Genomic DNA, 16,467 nt, shown 5'->3' with positions numbered 1-16,467 from the left:
AGAGAGACAGGAAGAGGGAGAAGCAGGCTCCATGCAGGGAGCCCAACGTGGGACTTGATCCCAGGTCTCCAGGATCAGGCCCTGGACTGAAGGCGGCGCTAAACCGCTGAGCCACTCGGGCTGCCCGCTATCTGTAGTATTTTTAAAAACAAGCCAGAGCTTATTTAAATACATTTAAATAAATGAGTTATATAGCATTTAATATCCTATGAAGAAAATAAATTTCATCCAACTACAAATCTTTTGATGACTAAGCAGCTCATAAGGCTATTTAAACAATGGTAAAAATATAGTAAACACCAGAGACATCTAGAAGCTGTCTTAAAGTAGATGTGTGGAGATCTCCACTTTAAATGACTTCACACCTACCGTAGTGTCATTGCTGGTAACATAAACCAGGACATCGGAGGAGTTCCTGCCATTGATGTATCGGTAGCAATTCCAAACACAGCTAATCAAGTAACCCTGTAAGTGAGTAGTGATTATTAGATCTTTAACTTCCAAACATCAGACAATTTTAAGTACCCCCACCAAGAAAACCATATTACAAAACTATTATTTACTAACTTGTAAGTGCACATAGTAACTCTACTAAGTTAAAAAGTCTTTTAAATTACGAATGTTGTGTATAGTAACTTTCTGGCAAAGGGTGCTGCTGTCGCTTATTCTATAACACCACCCTAGGAGGAGGTGGTAGAAGGGTCAGGGGAGAGCAGAACTTCTGAGACAAGCTAGTTGGAAGGAGCAATCACACACAAACATTTATTGCTGCCAATGTCACACATCAATCAATTCATTAGCCCACTGCACATCACATTTTAACTCTGACTTTGGGAATTTTATTCTGTATGATTATATACGATTAAACAAGTCATATTATATTCAAGGTAATTTAAAAAAACGTTCACAGCAAATAAATTGGTTTCATGGTAAATAAAATTCACTAAGACATCTCTATCTTCGTTTTTTTAAATTTTTATTTATCTATGATAGTCACACAGAGAGAGAGAGAGAGAGAGAGAGAGGCAGAGACATAGGCAGTGGGAGAAGCAGGCTCCATGCACCGGGAGCCCGACGTGGGACTCGATCCCGGGTCTCCAGGATCGCACCCTGGGCCAAAGGCAGGCGCCAAACCGCTGCATCACCCAGGGATCCCGACATCTCTATCTTCGTAATGAAATATCTAAATAAGATAATTAAAATTAATGTCCAGAATAAAGACATGCCAAGAATAAAGCCTGAGTTCGTGGGAGATGTGCAGCTTTTTTTTTTTTTTAAAGATTTTATTTATTTATTCATGATAGACACAGAGAGAGAGAGAGAGAGAGGCAGAGACATAGGCAGAGGGAGAAGCAGGATCCATGCACGGAGCCCGACGTGGGACTCGATCCTGGGTCCCCAGGATCATGCCCCGGGCCAAAAGCCGGCGCTTAAACCCCCGAGCCACCGGGCTGCCCTGAGATGTGTAGCTCTTGAGCCACCTGCACTACCATTCCAGTTACCTGGGACTGAATTAGAATTAGAGGACTTCAAAATCCCTTTCCAGACAAACATTATATGGTCTCATTCATTTGGGGAATATAAAAATTAGTGAAAGGGAATAAAGGGAAAGGAGAGAAAATGAGTGAAAATATCAGTGAGGGTGACAAAACATGAGAGACACCTAACTCTGGGAAATGAACAAGGGGTAGTGGAAGGGGAAGTGGGTGGGGGGTTGGGGCGACTGGGTGATGGGCAATGAGGGGGGCACTTGGCGGGATGAGCACGGGGTGTTATGCTATATGTTGGCATATTGAACTCCAATAAAAAAAACTAAAAAAAATTGCTTTCCAGCTTTACAATTTTTTTTACATTTTTAAATGTAAATTCAATTTGCCAACATATAGTATAACACCTAGTACTCATCCCATCCCTCCTCAGTGGCGGTCACCCAGTTACTCCACCCCCCACCCTCCAGCCCTTCTGCAACCCTTTGCTTGTTTCACAGAGTTAGGAGTCTCTCATGGTTTGTCACCCTCTCTAATTTTAAACACTCAGTTCCCCTCCTTTTCCTTATAATACCTTTCACTATTTCTTGTATTCCCCGTATCAGTGAAACCATATGATGGTCCTCCGAATGACTTACTTCACTCAGAGTGAAATTCCATCCACGTCGAAGCAAATGGTGGGTATTCGTCCTTTCCGATGGGTGAGTAATATTCCATTGTATATATAGACCACATTTTCTTTATCCATTCATCTGTTGATGTTCCTTCCACAGTTTGGCTGTTGTGGACATTGCTGCTATGAACATTGGGGTGCAGGTGTCTCAGTCTTTCACTACATCTGTATGTTTGGGGTAAATCCCCAGCAGTGCAATTGCTGGGTCATAGGATAGCTCTATTTTTAACTCTTTGAGGAACCTCCACACAGTCTTCCAGAGTGGCAGCACCAGTTTGCATTCCAACCAACAGTGCAAGACCGTTCCCCTTTCTCCACATCCTCACCAGTATTTGTTGTTTCCTCTCTTGTTAATTTTCATAATTCTCACTGGTGTGAGGTGGTATCTCGTGGTTTTGATTTGTATTTCCCTGATGGCAAGTGATGCAGAGCATTTTCTCATGTGCTTGTTGGCCATGTCTATGTCTTTGAAAATTCCATGCATGACTTCTGCCCATTTCATGATTAGATTGTTTCTTGGGTGTTGAGTTTAATAACTTCTTTACAGATCTTGGATACTAGCTCTTGATCTTATACGTCATTTGCAAATATCTTCTCCCATTCTGTAAGTTTTCAGTTTTGTTGACTGTTTCTTTAGATGTGCAGAAGCTTTTTAGCTTGAGTAAGTCCCAATGGTTCATTTTTGTTTTTGTTTCCCTTGCCGTCATAGATGTATCTTGCAAGAAGTTGCTGTGGCCAAGTTCAAAAAGAGTGTTGCTTGTGTTCTCCTCTAGGATTTTGATGGAATCTTGTCTCACACTTAGATCTTTCAACCATTTTGAGTTTATCTCTGTGTATGGTGTAAGAAAATGGTCCAGTTTCATTCTCCTGCACGTGGCTGTCCAATTTTCCCAGCACCATTTATTGACAAGACTGTCCTTCTGCCGAAAGTGGATAGTCTTTCCTCCTTTATCGAATATTAGTTGACCATAAGTTGAGGGCCCATTTCTGGGTTCTCTATTCTGTTCCATTGATCTAGGTGTCTGTTCTTGTGCCAGTGCCACACTGTCTTGATGATCACAGCTTTGAAATACAGCTTGAAATCCGGCCTTGTGATGCCCCTGGCATTGGTTTTCTTTTTCAATATTCCTCTGGCTAGTCAGGCTCTTTTCTGATTCCATACAGATCTTAAGATGATTTGTTCCAACTCTGTCAAGAAAGTCTATGGTATTTTGATAGGGATTGCACTGAATGTGTAAAACAGACATTTTCATAATATTTATTCTTCCAATTCATGGTCATGGAATGTTTTTTCATCTCATTACATCTTCCAAAAAATTCTTTCAGAAGTGCTCTGGCGTTTTTAGGGGATAGATCCTTTATCTCTTTGGTTAGGTTTATTCCTAGGTACCTTATGCTTCTGATTGCAACTGTAAGTGGGATTGACTCCTTAATTTCTCTTTCTTCAGTCTCATTATTAGTGTATAGAAATGCCACGGATTTCTGGGCATTGACTTTATATCCTGCCACACTGCCAAATTGCTGTATGAGTTCTAGCAATTGTGGGGTGGAGTCTTTTGGGTTTTCTGTATACAGTATCATGTCATCTGCAAAGAGGGAGACTTTGACTTCTTCTCTGCCAATTTGAATGCCTTTTATTTCTTTTTGTTGTCTGATTGTTGAGGCTGGGACTTCTAGTACTATGCTGAATAGCAGTGGTGAGAGTGGACATCCCTGTCTTGTTCCTGATCTTAGGGGAAAGGCTCCCAGTATTTCCCCATTGAGAATGATATTCACTGTGGGCTTTTCATAGATGCCTTTTAAGATATTGAGGAATGTTCCCTCTATCCTTACACTTTGAAAAGTTTTAATCAGTAACGGATGCTGTATTTTGTCAAATGCTTTCTCTGCATCTATTGGGAGGATCATATGGTTCTTGTTTTTTCTCTTATTGATGCGATCTATCACGTTGATTGTTTTACAAGTGTTGAACAACCCTTGTATCCCGGGGATAAATTCTGCTTGGGTCATGGTGAATAATCTTCTTAATGTACTGTTGGATCCTATTGGCTAGTATCTTGTTGAGAATTTTTAAATCTGTTCATCTGGATATTGGTCTATAATTCTCCTTTGTGGTGAGGTCTTTGTCTGGTTTTGGAATTAATGTGATGCTGGCCTCATAAAACGAGTTTGGAAATATTCCATCCCTTTCTATCCTTTGGAACAGCTTTAATAGAATAGGGTGTTTTTTTTTGTTTTGTTTTGTTTTAATAGAATAGGTATTATTTCTTCTTTAAATGTTTGATAGAATTCCCTTGGGAAGCCACCTGGCCCTGGACTTTTGAGTGTTGGGAGGTTTTGGATGATTGCTTCAATTTCCTGGCTGGTTATTGGCTTGTTCAGGTTTTCTATTCCTTCCTGTTCCAGTTTTGGTAACCTGTGGGTTTCCAGAAATGCAGCCATTTCTTCTAGATTGCCTAATTTACTGGTGTATAGCTGCTCATAAGTTTTTAAAATCATTGTATTTCCTTGGTATTGGTTGTGATCCTCTTTTGTTCATGATTAATTTGAGTCTTTTCTTCTTTCTTTTAAATAAGGCTGGTAGGGGTTTATCTATCTTATTAATTCTTTCAAAGAACTAGCTCCTGGTTTTGTTGATCTGTTCTACAGTTCTGTTGGTCTCTATTCCATTCAGTTTTGCTCTAATCCTTATTAACTCTCTTTTGCTTGTTGTCGGTTTTACTTGCTGTTCTTTCTCCAAGTCCTTTAGGTGCAAGGTTAGCTTGTGTATTTGAGTTTTTTCCAATTTTTTGAGGGAGGCTTGTATTGCAATGTATTTCCCTCTTAGGACTGTTTTTGCTCTATTCCAAAGATTTTGAAACGGTTGTATCTTCATTTTCATTGATTTCCATTAATCTTTTTAATTCTTCTTTAATTTTCCAGTAGACCCATTCATCTTTTAGTAGGATGCTCTTTAACCTCCACGTGTTTGAGTTTCTTTCAAATTTCTTGTGATTGAGTTCTAGTTTCAAAGCAATGTGATCCGAAAATATGCTGGGGACAATCCCAATCGGATTGAGACCTGATTTGTGACCCAGTATGTGGTCTATTCTGGAGAAGTTCCATGTGTACTTGAGAAGAATGTGTATTCAGGTGCATTTGGATGGAATGTTCTGTATATATCTGTGAAATTTATTTGGTCCAGTGTATCATTCAAGGTCCTTGTTTCTTTGGTGATGTTCTGCTTAGAATACCTGTCATTTACTAAGAGTGCCTTGTTGAAGTCTACTATTAGTGTATTATTATTTAAGTACCTCTTTACTTTGGTTATCAATTGATTGATATACTAGGAGGCTCCCACATTAGGGGCATAAATATTCATGATTGTTAGGTCTTCTATTAGATAGACTCTTTAAGTATGATATAGTGTCCCTCTTCATCTCTTACTACAGTCTTTGGTATAAACTTTATGTGATATGAGGATTGCTACCCCAGCTTTCTTCTGAGGACCACTTGAATGGTAAATGGTTCTCTAAACTTTCATTTTCAGGCTGGAGATGACCTTAGATCTAAAATGAGTCTCTTGTTGACAGCAAATAGATGGGTCTTGCTTTTTTACCCAGGCCAATACTCTGCATCTTTTGATGGGATCAAAATGAGATATTAATGAGCCCACTCACGTTCAAAGTAACTAGTGAAAGATATGAATTTAGTGTCATTGTATTACCTATACAGTCCCTGTTTTTGTAGATTGTTTCTTTGGGATCCCTGTTTCTTTCTCAGGGTCCCCCTTAATATTTCTTGGAGAGCTTGTTTAGTGGTCACATATTCTTTCAGTTTCTGCCTATCTTGGAAGCTCTTTATCTCTCCTTCTATTCTGAATGACAGCCTTGAGGATAAAGTATTCTTGGCTGCACTTTCTTCTCATTTAGGACCCTGAATATATCCTGCCAGCCCTTTCTGGCCTGCCAGGTCTCTGTGGAGAGGTCTGCTGTTAATCTGATATTTCTCCCCTTATAAGTTAAGAATCTGTTGTCTTGCCCTGCTTTAAGGAATTTCTTTTTATTTTTGAAATTTGCAAATTTCACTATTGAATTTTGAGGTTTTGAACAGTTTTTACTGATTTTTGTAGGCGTCCTCCCTATCTCTTGGATCTGAATGCCTGTTTCCCAGATTTGGGATGGTCTCAACCATGATTTGTTCAAATATACTTTGTGGACCTATCTCCCTTTCAGCCTCTTCTGGAATCCCAATTATATTCTTCCTTCTCAAGCTACCATTTATTTCCCTAAGCCTTTCCTGTGGGCTCTTGTTTTTATCTTTTTTTCTCAGCTTCTTTTCTTTCCATCAACTTGTCATCTATGTCACTCAGTGTCTCTTCCACTCATTAACCCTAGGAGTTAGAGCATCCAGTTTGGATTGTATCTCAGTTCAAGTATTTTTAATTTCGGCCTGATTAGATCTCATTTTGCACTAATGAAGTCTCTAGAGTCCTTTACCCTTTTTTCCAGAACCACGAGTAACTTTATAATTGTACTTCTGAATTTCTGACATCGTATTTAAGTCCACATTCAGTAACTCTGTGGCAGAGAGTACTGCTCCCGGTTCTTCCTTCTGTGGTGAATTCTTCCTTCTAGTCATTTTGTCCAGTGCAAAGTGGCTGTACGAGCGGGCTGAGTCAAAACTATGAACCATGACCTAAGTAAAACAGCCCCTAGATTATTCCGAAGAGGGCAGAGACCAGAAAATAAAAGAAAAAGAACAACAGAACAAAATAAAACAAACGGGTCACTAAAGTGAAAAACAAAATTTAAAATAAAGTAGTAAAAATTTTTTAAAAAGTAAAAAAGAAGAAAAAAAAGGGGGGAGATGGTGGTGGTGAGCAAGTGGTCATGGAGAGAGTATGTAATCTCCCTGAGGGGACCTAAAGGGTGATCCTCTTGGTTCTGAGTGCATTTTTTTCTGTATATTAGAAGATGTTCAATCCCAAATTTATATAAACCAGCAATACTTATACAGAGAACCAGTATCAACCACAAAAACATAAGATCGAAAAGGGAGGCACAATGGGAGGGAAGAGAGAATATAGTCTCTCAGAATGAACCCACACAGTATTCCACTTGGTTCTGGGTGTACTTTGTGTGTTAGAAGATAGAAATTTCCACCATTGTAAAACAAAACGAGACAGAAAAGACAAAAACAAACAAACAAAAAAAAACCCATATCTCATATTTCTCCCAAAATTAAATTGAGTATGTTGAAGGGAATCCTGAAGTGAAATATATATGTAAAATATGTAATTGTAGAAATATGAAAGTCAAAAAGGAAAAAGTTTAAAAATGAAGAGTTGGAAAAAAATTGTACTTAAGGCAGGAAAGAAGAAAAAATATTGGAGATTTTTAACCTGATAAAAAAACAAGTCATAGTGAAAAAAGAACAACAACAAAAAAACCTCTCTAGGTCTATATACTATTTTCCCTCAGTCCTGGACCTTTCTAGCGCTGCTTGTTCAGTAAACTTGCTCTTCCCTTGTTCTTCCAGCTGGTCTTCTTTGGAAGATTTGGAGGAATCTGTTGCCCTGATTCTCAGGTGCCTGTGCCTGGGTGGAGATCCCAGCACCCTGCCAGGTGCCGGGCTCAGTGTGAAATATTTATCCTGTGAGGCCTTTTTTCCCTAGAGGCCCCGCCTCTCCCAGGTGCAAGGTTAAAAGAAGAGGAAAAAAAATGGTGGCAGCCAGATTTCCAGCTGGGGGAATCAAGAGCTCCTCATGAGTAACTAACCGCAGTCTCCTGGTCCACACTGGCCTAGATGACCCCAGAGACTGGCGGGGGTGCACTGATCTACACAGCTTGCCTGGCGCCTAGTGGCAGGAGTCATCGATTTCCTGTGCCCTCCCCACTTCCACCTATCCCAGGGGGAACAGAGGACAGCTGGCTTTATCTCCTTTGGCGCCCTCGGATCCAGGGCCCTGTGCCACTGGACCCAAACTCCCAGGAGCCACCTCCCCTTAAGGGAATGGAGGACAGCTGCCTCTGTCCATTGCCGGACTCTAGGGTAAAGGGAACTCTGGAGCTGGTCCATGTAACCAGGTGGGTTCTCCCAAGTGCACTGGAGGGTTGCGGTGCGCTTCAGTCCTTTACCAAGATTGGACTGAGGTTTGCAGTGAGCTTTCTCCCAGGTATCCCTCCTCTTATAGTGACTCCGGGAATCTTGTTGCTTCACTGCCCCTCCTGCAATTCTGCCCTATTTCCCTGCTAAGCACTTTTCAGGCAGGAAAAACTCAGGCATGGATTTTTAAAGTTCCTGCTTGTCCAGGGCTGGGCTTTCATGACTCCACTCACCCAGCTTGTCGTGGTTCCCCTCCCCAACTTGATTTATTTTTTATTTTTTTCGCCTTCTTACCTTGTTAGAAGTGAAAACTTTTCTCTCTGTACCATTCCAGCTGTTGTCTCTTTACATCTTGGGTTGAATTCGTTGGTGTTTAGGATGTTTTGAAACTTATCTAGGTAAGTTTGTGGGACCAGATGAGTTGAGGACCCCTAACTTCCACCATCTTGCCTCAACCACTTTATAATTTTTAATAAAAAAAAAAAGTAAAGATGTGGAGAAATTAAAACTCTCATACCCTGCAAGTGGGAATGTAAAATGATTCAGCTGCTTTGAAAAATAGTTTGGTGGTTCCCAAAAAGGTTAAAGAGTAGCCATATGACCCAGCAATTCCACTCCTAGGTATATGCCCAAGAGAAATGAAAACATGTCCACACAGAATCTTGTACACAAATATTCACAGCAGCATTTTTCTTAATAGCCAGAAAGTGGAAGCAACCCAAATGCTCATCAACTGATGACTAAATAGACAAAATGTGATATATTCATGCAATGGAATATCATTCCACCATAAAAAGGAAAGAAATCCTGATACATGCTACAACATGGATGAACCTTGAAAATATCATGCTGAGTCAAAGAAAGTCAGTCACAGAGACCACATATTGTATTTATATGAAATGTCCAGAACAGGCAAATCTATAGAGATAAAAAGTAGATTAGTAGTTGCCAGAGGACAGGGATCTGAGGGTGATGAGGGTGATGGTGAATGGCAAATGATAAAAATGTCCTAGAGTTATCCTGTTTAACCACAGAGCTATGTTCACACAACTCTGTGAATATACTAAAAACCACCGAATTGTACCCTTTAAACGAGTGAGTTTTATGATATGTGAATTATATCACAACAAAGTTGTTTAATAACAAAGACATTTCAGGACAGAAGGAGTGCTTGTCAACATTTCTTGGAAGACTGAGGTAAAATACCCTGTCATATACTCAGAATGCTGTCTTTAGCTGCATTTGTACTTGATGGTGATTATTTCTTATATTATCTAAATGTTTTGTGATGATGGGAAGATGAAAATGTATAATGCTACTTTATGAAATGTTTCTGGATTGCAATAATCTGGAACGAGGTATCAGCAATGAGAAAGACAGGAAGGATGTATTTCTTGAACAATGTACACAGTGTTCCTTTTACTCAAACCTTCACTTTACTCAATATTGCCAACATTTCTTTAGTGAAAAAACAAAGCCTGAGACTTTTTGAGAATTCCAATATAAAAGAAAAAGAATGTTTGGACATACTCATTATGTGTCACATAAGAAGACTGACTGCTCATATGTTACCTTAGCAGTGAACAGTAGCTACTTGTTGAGGCCAGGGGAAACTTCTGCAAGGACAAGTCTACAATGTGAAGGTCAAAGAGAATGTAAGAACCCATGGCAGGGGGCGGTGCTTCCCAAGCCCAGGCAGTATTCTTGAGAGCTCCTGGCAGCACCACGTGCATTCACTTACTAAACACTGCAACAAGGAGAAAAAAAACTCTGCCTACTGTCTCTAAAAACCCAGAAACTTGGTTCAATGACCGTATTTCTTTCTTAACATTTCTGTAATATATATTTTTTAAGATTTTATTTATTTATTCAGAGAGACACAGAGAGAGAGGCAGATACATAGGCAGAGGGAGAAGCAGGCTCCATGCAGGGAGCCCGATGTGGGACTCGATCCTGGGTCTCCAGGATCATGCCCTGAGCCAAAGGCAGATGCTCAACCACTGAGCCACCCAGGCATCCCAATATTTCTGTACTTTTATTCAATTTCAAGAGAATTAAATATTTTGGATATTTCCCAAATAAACATGCAGTGACAAATCATGTCCATCATCTATTTGCAGGGCTAGATTAAGCATTGTCCCCTCTGTGGTCTTGGAGCAGACTGAAAATGATACACGTCCTGGTTTGGGATACTAGGGAACCTGTGTGGTGATAAACTTTATTAAACAGTAACTGTGAATTTAGGTTGTGAGAGCCACTAATTGGGGAAACTGATGTGAAATTACAACATATAGACTCATATTTATTTGATGAATAATCACCAAGTCTCTACATGCAAAGCATCAGCTTAGGGCTAGGAGGAAGATAAAACGTAGACTGTGCCTATGTTCTCAAGGAAACACGGTTCAGTTACGAGATAGATACGTAAGTAATTCAATACTAGACAAGGACACATTTCCCATAAGCTGGAAATAGATTTGTATGGTGCCTCTGTTTAGATCATTAGGATAATTAAGTATTTTGCAATTTATAAAAGTACCACAGGGCAGAGATTGTTCTTTTTTTTTTAAAAAAAAGATTTTATTTATTTATTCATGATAGACATAGAGAGAAAGAGGCAGAGACACAGGCAGAGGGAGAAGCAGGCTCCATGCCAGGAGCCCGATGCAGGACTCGATCTCAGGTCTCCAGGATCGTGCCCTGGGCCAAAGGCAGGTGCCAAACCGCTGAGCCACCCAGGGATCCCCAGAGATTGTTCTTTTTTTTTTTTTTATAAATTTATTTTTTATTGGTGTTCAATTTGCCAATATATAGAATAACACCCAGTGCTCATCCCATCAAGTGCCCATCACCCAGTCACCTCTACCCCCGCGCCCACCTCCCCTTCCACCACCCCTAGTTCGTTTCCCAGAGTTAGGAGTCTCAGAGATTGTTCTTATTCACAACCAAACCCTAATGCCTAGAACATGGCCTGGCACCTGGGAGACCTTTAATAAATATTTACTAAAAAAATGAAAGAATATGCATCTTCCCACCCATTTGTGCACTTTAAACCTCACAATCATTGCACAGAATGTTTTCTTAACCATTATTGCTGGTTTTTAAATGAAGAAACCAAGGCTCTAACCACACAGCCAGGAGTAGCAGTGAGAGAAGCTAAATCTGACTCCACATCTCAAGGTAAAGCATTTCCAGTACAAAGGAAAATACCTACAAAGCTAATATGCCTTCGAGAGCACTAGGAGGTTCTAGCTTTTGAGCTCCTGGTAATGACAGAACTAGCTGAGTCAGACTAATCTTCCTACAGGTCAAAATGATAAAATCTGGAATAAGATACACACACAATTTGAAAGCATGGGAGAGGGACCAAAAACGGAAGAAATTAAAGAGTTTGCCTTTGAAAGACAAATTGCTGGGAGTAAGGGTTTGAGAGCTCATGACCTTTTGCCAGGGGGCTGCTGCCAACTGTACTTGCAGCAGGGGTGATTTGGGCAGGAGGGAACAACATTCGGGGCTGACCAAAAAGCCAGAAGGTTGGGTGGGAAGCCTCGACATGGTGTATTCGATCTGCCCAAATCAAGCACTAAACTAGACATATTCAGAGTTTCATGGAGAAAATGTAGACCCAAACGACTGCCAATGGATCATTTTCTTTTTACTCCTCTTCATCATATTACTTACCTGAAAGGACAATTCTCCCTAAATACAGCTTCTTCTTCTTCTTTGTTTTTTGTTTTTTTTTTAAGATTTTTATTTATTTATTCATGAGAGACACAGAGAGACAGACAGACAGACACAGGCAGAGAGAGAAGCAGGCTCCATGCAGGAAGCCCAATGTGGGACTCAATCCCAGGACCCTGGGATCATGCCCTAAGCCAAAGGCAGACGCTCAACCACTGAGCCACTCAGGTGTCCCTAAATACAGCTTCTTCAAACTTACTGAGACTTGACTGTTTAAGAATTGGTTAACTGGGCAGCCCAGATGGCTCAGCGGTTTGGTGCTGCCTTCAGTCCAGGGTGTGATCCTGGAGACCTGTGATCGAGTCCCACATCAGGCTCCCTGCATGGAGCCTGCTTCTACCTCTGCCTGTGTCTCTGCCTCTCTCTCTCTCTGTGTGTCTCTATGAATAAATAAATAAAATCTTAAAAAAAAGAATTGGTTAATTTTATGTCAAAGTAAGACATAATAAATATGTTAAGAATTAAGTTCAAAGTCTAGTAACGATTTAGAAATTTTCTACTTCTTAGTTGCATATAAGCACAAATTATAGTGATGTTTTTATCATGAGGTTTGCAATGATGAAAAAGAAGAGGGAGTACTCAATTGTTGAGGGAGTCAGAAACAGGGCTCACGGGGTGTGAGTCACCAAATCAGGGGAGGTCAACTTGACATCCTATCAAAAGCCCTCCAGATATGCATACCCTGTAATTTTAAGAAATATGTCTTGAAGAAATACATACATAAGCATATGAAAGATGCATTAAAAAATTCATGTAGCACTATTAAGTGAAAAAGCAGGAACCATCTTGAAGTCTAACGATAAGTAATTTATTAAAAATTGATAAGTTCATAAACTAGATTGTTAGAGAACATTGTTCAGAATATATTACATTTTCAAAACAAATTACAGAAGAATGTGCACACAGACACTGTGATGCATGTTACAGTATATAAGACCTACTACCTAATGTATAGCATTAATGTATTCCCCTCCAAATGGATTTTGGAATAACCCTTGGTTGACCTGTGGAAGTGTGGTTACTGTTTCTCTCTCATATAGATAAGAGAAGAAACAGAACTGTTAGAAAATCAAAACCCAGTTCAAAAATCTAACGCAAGATAAAGAACTGACACAAGTTTGCTTACTTCCTTAGCATTATGAGTACATTCAATAATATTTAGCCATAAGTAAAATACTCATGCTTACCTTAAAAGTCAAGATAATGCTGATAAACAGAAGAATAATTAGGACCAAACAGGTAGGATTCACCGACATGATATCATCTCTGTAGGGAAAATTAGGAGGCTGCAAATAAAAAGTGCTTCATTAGCAAGGCTTATTATTCATTCCAGATTATATTCCTTAGGCATTAACCAGATGTACTTATTAAAAAACAATTAAAGCAGATAGTTCTTATTTAAGACCACTACAAACTTTCTCACCTACTACTACTAAAAAAAGAAAAAGTGACAAAGAGTGTTCATAATTCAGGCAGTAATAACTCGTGAAAAGAAAAATCAGAGAAAGATTCAAGAGACCTGAAAATGTAACTCTACCCTCCTTACTGTACAAAAAGTTAGAAGTCAGTATTCTCTCTACACCTGTGACACTTAGATTTTCTAAAAATTGTGGACCACTCTAAAGGGCTTGCACATGGCAAGGAGGGAAAACCTATTAAAATACCATCTTATTTATACAGAGGATTTTTGCTGATGCTACTTCTCCTCAAAAAGCAGAATCTTTACACTAGTAGGCATTTACAGCATTAAAAAAAAAAAAAAGAAGGAAAGAAAGATCAAGTCCTACCATCTGACCAGATTGATTAACTACTAGGTCAAAGGAAATCTTTTTAAGGAGGATCAAAGCTGACTCCCATGGTTGGGTGTGGTGGGACTTCACCGTGAAGACCATGCACAGTGCCTTGGGAGCCCTCTACTTCGCCAGCTTGGGTCAGCATGCGTGGATGGCAGCCCAGGGTGCCACGTCCCCTCTTATCTCTTCCTTAGCATCCAATACCATGTGTTTGGATTCCACATTAGCAATATTTTGAGATATAACAAAGAGGTTCCAAATATTAAAGAAGAATATGAAAAAACCCAAGACTCATGTGCCCAGTTCCTCCTCCCCATGGTGAACATCACCCAGTGGTTTTTTAGCCTCCTTTCACTTTGGGCAAAATATTCAAGAAATAAAATCTGAGTCAGTCTTTGTGATCAGCTCCTGAAACCTGTCCCTACCCTTAGAGACTGGAAAGGTGTTTGTAGTGCTAATCTTAGAGGTAAGAATAAAATAACTTAGTGTTATTCATAAGACCAACATGAAATCATACTGTTTCTGTCTGATTAAAAAAAAAAAAAGATTAAAGTGGAAGTAGGTGACTCCTTTCACAAAGATCTTCACAATTCTTCCCCCAGAAACGTGGACATGGTTTCCATGTCCACTCAATACATATAAAACACACACACAACTTATTTTAACTGCATTTCACAAGACTCTGCATGAACAGAACAGGCATTAGAATGAAGTGGGTGCTCTCCTCCCACCTTCCAGATAACAGTCCCTCCAGACTCCTGTTAAGTCAGCTCATCAGCGAGGCTTCACTGTCTGTGGAGCTTTAGGAATCCACGCCTTGGACTCAGACTGATTTTTAAGTAGAACATACTGAAGACATTCACCTACCTGTATTACTTGGTTTGTAATTAAAAATAAAAGAAGGTGGTGATTTTTTTTTTACTGACATTATGCTTACTGTCAGCGTCACCAGTATTATTATTTTGCCACTGTTGGCTCTAGAGCAAATAAGTACAAAACGTTTAAACAAAGTCAAAGTGGTATTCTGAGGATTCTAAATGTTTGCCTGCATGTTGCATGCTTTCCGCTTCTTATAAGTCTCTGCACTAAACAGGATGGAGCAAACAACACACTCTTCAAGTAGTCGCAAGGCTGCCATATGGCTTGTCTGAGCATCTCCTAACGACCCTTTCCCCACCCCTCACTTGATAGCCTATGTCGAGGTCATGTTTCCTCCACCCTTCCAAGGTTGATTTTAGAAACCTGGCACTGGGTCAACCTTACAGAATTAAAACCCAAGTCCTTAAAGACAGAGGTAATTCTTTTTTTTTTTTTAAGATTTTATTTATTTATTCAAAGAAACACACACACACAGAGAGAGAGAGAGAGAGAGAGAGAGAGAGAGAGACAGGCAGAGGCATAGGCAGAGGGAGAAGCAGGCTCCATGCAGGGAGCCCGATGTGGGACTCGATCCAGGGTCCCTAGGATCAAACCCCAGGCTGCAGGTGGTGCTAAACCGCTGCGCCACCGGGGCTGCCCAAGACAGAGGTAATTCTATAAACTGCTTGTCACACAGAAACCCTCTCATGCAGAAACAGTCAAGCTATACAAGAAGAGAAAATATATATACAGTCAGCTCATGGGAAATACACTCAGCCTTTTCTTGACACTATCGGCTACCAAAACATGGACCTGTTTCTAAAACAAAGAGAAGCTGTTACTAACAGCTTAAGAATGACAACCATTGTATACATAAACCACATCTTCTTTATCCATTCATCTTTCGATGGACACCGAGGCTCCTTCCACAGTGTGGCTATTGTGGACATTGCTGCTAGAAACATCGGGGTGCAGGTGTCCCGGCGTTTCATTGCATCTGAATCTTTGGGGTAAATCCCCAACAGTGCAATTGCTGGGTCGTAGGGCAGGTCTATTTTTAACTCTTTGAGGAACCTCCACACAGTTTTCCAGAGTGGCTGCACCAGTTCACATTCCCACCAACAGTGTAAGAGGGTTCCCTTTTCTCCGCATCCTCTCCAACATTTGTGGTTTCCTGCCTTGTTAATTTTCCCCATTCTCACTGGTGTGAGGTGGGATCTCATTGTGGTTTTGATTTGTATTTCCCTGATGGCAAGTGATGCAGAGCATTTTCTCATATGCGTGTTGGCCATGTCTACGTCTTCCTCTGTGAGATTTCTCTTCATGTCTTTTGCCCATTTCATGATTGGATTGTTTGTTTCTTTGGTGTTGAGTTTAATAAGTTCTTTACAGATCTTGGAAACTAGCCCTTTATCTGATACGTCATTTGCAAATATCTTCTCCCATTCTGTTGGTTGTCTTAGTTTTGTTGACTGTATCCTTTGCTGTGCAAAAGCTTCTTATCTGGATGAAGTCCCAATAGTTCATTTTTGCTTTTGTTTCTTTTGCCTTCGTGGATGTATCTTGCAAGAAGTTACTGTGGCTGAGTTCAAAAAGGGTGTTGCCTGTGTTCTCCTCTAGGATTTTGATGGAATCTTGTCTCACATTTAGATCTTTCATCCGTCCCCAATAGCCAAACTGTGGAAGGAGCCTCGGTGTCCATCGAAAGATGAATGGATAAAGAAGATGTGGTTTATGTATACAATGGAATATTACTCAGGCATTAGAAATGACAAATACCCACCATTTGCTTCAACATGGATGGAACTGGAGGGTATTATGCTGAGTG

At 40.1% G+C, this 16,467-nt stretch overlaps 1 protein-coding gene across 4 annotated transcripts in view; it reads right to left on the bottom strand.

Annotated features, from left to right (window-relative positions):
• LAPTM4B (lysosomal protein transmembrane 4 beta) overlaps positions 1 to 16,467 on the bottom strand; it is an 82,473-nt gene that overhangs the window by 21,639 nt on the left and 44,367 nt on the right. For 3 of the 4 annotated variants that reach the window (XM_025450472.3, XM_035717219.2, XM_049093273.1), the window contains exons 5-6: positions 13,176 to 13,274; positions 370 to 465 (exon numbers count right to left, since the gene is read on the bottom strand). In XM_025450472.3, coding sequence (XP_025306257.1) covers positions 370 to 465; positions 13,176 to 13,274 — 195 coding nt within the window. The remainder of the gene's footprint in view (positions 1 to 369; positions 466 to 13,175; positions 13,275 to 16,467) is intronic. The other variant, XM_049093274.1, reaches the window with a different exon arrangement.

Source organism: Canis lupus, chromosome 13 (assembly GCF_003254725.2).
Source record: "Canis lupus dingo isolate Sandy chromosome 13, ASM325472v2, whole genome shotgun sequence".
In the NCBI taxonomy this organism is placed as follows: domain Eukaryota; kingdom Metazoa; phylum Chordata; class Mammalia; order Carnivora; family Canidae; genus Canis; species Canis lupus.
This window is presented reverse-complemented; position numbering and strand designations above follow the sequence as displayed.